A 5,463-nucleotide genomic window follows, 5' to 3' on the forward strand; every position below is an offset into this window, starting at 1 on the left:
GTTTTACCAACCATTTAACTTGGATTCCTTGATTTATTATATATGAATATATCATATTATTAATTTCTTGGTACCATTTATATGTTAGTTTAGTTTTACCAACTATTTAAAGTGGGAATATTGATTTAGTGTTTACAAATATATATAGCACAATAAATACTTGACAACATTTATAAGTTTTGGTATATATTATATACTTATAAGATAATAATTTATAACATAATATAAATATGATTATTTAATATATTGGAACCATTTTATTAAGTGGATTTCAATATTGTTCGTTAATGTTAACTTTATTAAAATACCAAGAGTGGATCCTTTAATCTCAACTACTTAAATTAAAATTTGAACAATTAAAATTTACCCATTAAAGATTCAAACAATTAAAATTAAAAAGAAACAAAAACAAAAACAAAACAAAAAGACCTTGTAGTGGACTTGTAAGTACCTTAGCTTCCCTGTGGATACGATATCGGACTCACCGAATTATACTACTTGTGGACAACCTGCTCTTGGGAGTGCAAAAATCAAAGTGACAACAGAGATCAGTTGTGCTAAGAAAAGAATATCAGTTGTTTACTGATAAATTTGTAAAGATATTAAGAGTTTCAGTTTGACAGTGTTTAAGACCAAACTGAAGTGAGTTATTACAGTTTCTGTAATTAATTAAAGTCTTTTAGTGAATTCCTATCTTTATGATAGAAGGGGTGGTGACGTATGAACATTTGAAGTCTCCGAACATCCATAAAATCTCCGTGTTCATTGTTTAAATTACTTTTGAGTATTTAATATGTCAGTCAGTTTGTTTTCGCACTATATTAGTTAACTGATTGACATCGACAACAAGATTCTTGATGCGAAAAGATTTTAAAATCTTTAAGTGTTTATTCAACCCCCTTTCTAAACACTTTCACCAATATATTCGATCCTAAAAGTTATTCTAGCACGCAACTTCTTAAAGATATCAAAGGTGTCAGATTTTTCTTTAAGGAAACTTACCCAAGTAAAATCATCAACACATACAAATGAGTATTTCTTACCACCCAAGCTCTCAACATCTATTGGAACCATTAGATCCATGTGCAAGAGTTCAAGCCATCGTGTTGTCCCAAAGTGTTGCCACACCGGGTGTGCAACACATGTTTGTTTACCTTTCTGACACGGTCCACAGACATAAGCATTACCTGAACTCAAATTTGGCATACCTCTCACAACATCAAACTTACACAGATTCTTCAAACTCTTTAAGCTCACATGCGCAATTTTTGATGCCAGAGGTCCAGATCACTCACCTTGACACTACGACAATCTGAGCCTTCTCCTAGTTGATAGCAATTGTCAGCAGATCGAGCACCTGACATTACACAAACATTGACTTCGTTAAAAACTTCACAATTATTTTTGTTGAACCTAACATGTAAATCATCATCACAGAGTTGACTTCTTCTTATTAAGTTCGAATTAAGACCTTCAACGTGTAGAACATTATGAAGTTCAGGAAGCTTGTCAACATTCAGGGTTCCTTTGCCTACAATTCTTCTTTTTGCACCACCACCATAGGTTACATGTCCATTTTTTTTTTCAACATAATCTGTGAGGTGTTCTTTGGATCCGGTCATGCTGCGTGAGCACCCACTGTCAAAGTACTAAATTCCTGCAATGTTAGTTTTTAAAGAAGTATAAATTACATTGTATCGAATAACAGTTTTGGATACCCATATTTTCTTTGTGGAAGAAGTTTTGACTGTGGTATTGTGCTTGGTGTTGTGCAACACCTTGTGCAACACCTGATTTGATTGTCAATTCAGGTAATTGTTTCTTACTTTGTAGCAGAAGGGTTTGATGTGCCCAGGCTTATGGCAGTAGTGGCAGATAAAATGTCGCTTTCTTTGCTTTGATTTAGAAGTTGACACTGGATTCTTGGTTTGCGACATCTTCACTGGCGGCTCAACTTTCAAAGGAGAGGAAGAAGCTCTGTTTTGTCTCAGCCTTTGTTTCTAGCCTAGCTTTGAGATTGGCAGAGTCTTCATAGGAGGTTTCACCATTAAGAGGACAAAATTTTCTTCACTTCTCTTTACAAACACAGTTGATCCGGAGTTGGAAGATTCACCATGTTCATATACGCTTTCAACATATCCAAGGCTAGTTCTGCTGCCCTTTCCCATAGTTAGCGTTGAGTCAAGTTTTGACGAACTTGAGTTGAATTTTGCAAGAGTCTTTGAGGCCTTCTCAAGATCATCCTTGACTTTGCACAGTTCGAGGTCCTTCCTACTCAATAGGATTTTAAGTCGAAACAAACTGCTCTTTAATTCAGTATTTTCCTATGCGAGTATTGAGTTTGTCTCATTTCTTTTGAGCCAGTCATCATACAGTTCTTCATACATCATCTGGACAATCTCTACAGTAAGCTCTTCTTGGTCAGATTCCTGGATTTCATCAAGGTCGGAGTTTTCCAGATATTTAGCATTAAGACTAGTGACTTTGAAATGGTGTTGCGGCTTGGCGTTGCAACACCAGTGGCAACACCAAAGGGATCGACTTGCAGTTTGTAAGTATTCTTGAGAATGGCAGACAGAGAGGTGAAATCATCTCCTTTCTTAGATTCAAATTCTTCATCAGAATCGTCATCACTCAAGGAGACTGTCATGCTTTTATTTATGCAAAGTCGATTGGCACACTCATTTGCATAATGTCCATATCTGGAAAACTCTCTTCATTGTACGGAATCCAATCTTTTAGTTTCAGGTCGAACCTCACTTCATTTCTTGGTTTAAAATACCCTTGGGCAGGTGATTGTTGTTTATTTCTGTCAGAAGGGCCAAAAGAAGATTTCGATGGTTGCATAATTTTCTTCTTGTCTCTCATTCTCTTCAGGTAATCACCGAACTTCTTAGTAATCAAGGAGATTGACTCCTCACCGAGATCAGATTCATTTGCTTCCCGAATTAGATTGTTGAAGGAGTCTTCAGAAGCTTGCAACGCAATGTCTTTTCCCTTATATCTTCTTTGTAGATCTAAATTCATCTCGAAAGTCCTGAGGGAGCTTATCAAATCTTCTAGATTCAATGTGAACGTGCCCTTTGACTCATCGATGACACATATCTTGATGTTAAACCGTTTTGGAAAGGATCTCAATATTTTGCTGACAAGCCTTTCATTCGGCAAAGGGTCACCGAGACTGAAAGCTTCATTATCTATGTCCTAAAATCTTCGATCATATTCAACAATGGTCTCATTTTCCTCCATCCTGAGGCTCTCAAATTTGGAGGTCAACATCCTCAACTTGGTTCTACGAACACTTTCTGATCCTTCACAGTGTCTTTGTAAAATGTCCCAAGCGTCTTTGGCAGATGTGCAATTTGTAATGAGACTGAACATATTGACATCAACAGAGGTAAAGATGGCATTGAGTGCCTTAGAATTGAAATTTGAGGTCTGAACCTCATCATTAGACCATGCACTCTCAGGTTTGACTCGGCAGTCGCCGTCAGCATCCATTATTCTAGGTGTTGACAAACCATCTAGAACTCGTTGCCAAACTCTTTCCTCGATGGACTTTATGTTCATCCTCATCTTGACCTTCCAAAACGCATAATTTGATCCATCCAAGACCAGTGGTCTAAAAGAAGCACTTGAAGTCAATGTATCCATTGATCTATTGATATATTTCCTGTAAACACAACAGAAGACCAGAATCAATCACTTAGTGTATCAAGTGATGGCTCTGATGCCACTTGAAACGGCTGTTGATCATAAACGTACATGAATTAATATATTGTGTGTATCAGAAATTAGTGTTGTACTGTAGTGTTGTCAACACGAGGGCACAACATACAGCGAAAATTTATTATTTAACACACACATAATCTTTAAGTGAATAAACACTAGTTTTAAATTTTGCACAAGTACGTGTATTTGTGCAACGCCTCATTGCAAAAATTCACTAGAAAAGGATGTAAATTGTTTACACAAAATAATACTAGTGAAAGTAACAAAACAAAATTCCTTGACACTCCAAGGAATTACAATGCATCAAAATCAACCAAACTCAAAACTAGATGCATAAACCTGTAACGTACCGTACTTTTAAACTACTTCAAAATTTGCGGAAAAATAAAATTTTTTTTAATTAAATAGAAACCTTCAAATTTCGATAACAATAAACTGATCATTCAAAATATTTGCAACAAAAAGATCACAAATAAAATTTGCTAAAAACATTTGTTTAAACATCATAAACCACTTCATGAAAATCAGTGTATTTGAAGCAACATGCATAAACGTATCCGTAAAAACATGGGCGGTCCTCGGGTTTAGCCTCCTACGCAATCCAAGCCGGCTCATTGGTCCCCACCCCTCGTCTCCTCAAAGTCACCCTCACCTGCATCGATCAAGTCTAGTGAGTCTAAAGACTCAACATGTATAAACTGGAGATAGCAAGTACTACAAAATAAAACCACATGCATCTTTAAAGTAGGGCTTACATACTTGAAAATTGAACGTAATAGCGTAAACATACTTGAAACTTGAACGTAGTAGCATAAACGTAGACGTGCCATCATCATAAAACTTTCCTTAAACATACTTGCATCGTACATACTAGAGCATACATAACATGATGTTGCGTAGAGATATGTTTCAAAGCAAGTGACCTATACATAAATGTGCCTGATTAGACTAAAACACAGTACTGGGCTGACAAGGAAAATCCACTGCCACATACATGAGATCCCCGGTCATGCTTTATCGGGTGGATTGGTCCCTGGTCATGCTTTACTATTTTTCAATCCTGATCTAAACCCGATCATGATTTATTGGGGTGGAGAGGTCCTCGGCCACGTTCAACATACTTACGTAGCGTTGAGGGATTCGTTGGATCTCGCTTGGGGCCACTGCTGCACATACTAACATGAGTTCAAACACTTATCTTTCATAGCTTAGACGTATAGTCATGCTCACACCCAAAAATGACAAATTTCCTTATGACGTTCTAAATCTCTTGGGACTCGACCTCGTTTAATCATCGCACTAAATCATGACATCAAACCCCAAAAACAATCCCTAAAAAAGAAAAAAAAATTTAAAAGGGGTACACGGACCGTGAATCAATGCCTCGAGACCCATCTTAGGATGCTATGACACTTATTCAAACTCAAACAAACGCTCCAAAACAACTACACATCACAAACAACGCAACCCAATCCGTGAACACGACATTTGACACCAAAACGCATCCTACGACTTCTAATATAACCAAGTGCCTATCGATGCGAACCGATACACCAAAAAACATCCTAACATCATACTCAACATACTTAAATGCAGCAGCGAACACCCGTCAATCCCAAACAAAGCCTGCAACAATAAAACTTCAAGAACACATCAAGAACGCATTTTTAAGGAAAAAACAGTTTGAGAAGTCCCACGAAAACGATCATAACTCACTCATTTCTTATCCAA

The 5,463-nt window shown here is 36.8% G+C and overlaps 1 protein-coding gene across 1 annotated transcript; it reads right to left on the reverse strand.

Moving 5' to 3' along the window:
- Positions 1-3,204: 3,204 nt before the first annotated feature.
- LOC140983887 (uncharacterized) lies at positions 3,205-3,654 on the reverse strand. Its single transcript, XM_073451042.1, has one exon. It carries the CDS (start codon positions 3,652-3,654, stop codon positions 3,205-3,207), a length of 450 nt encoding a protein of 149 aa, XP_073307143.1.
- Positions 3,655-5,463: the final 1,809 nt, after the last annotated feature.

This window comes from Primulina huaijiensis, chromosome 9 (assembly GCF_012295235.1).
Source record: "Primulina huaijiensis isolate GDHJ02 chromosome 9, ASM1229523v2, whole genome shotgun sequence".
In the NCBI taxonomy this organism is placed as follows: Eukaryota; Viridiplantae; Streptophyta; class Magnoliopsida; order Lamiales; family Gesneriaceae; genus Primulina; species Primulina huaijiensis.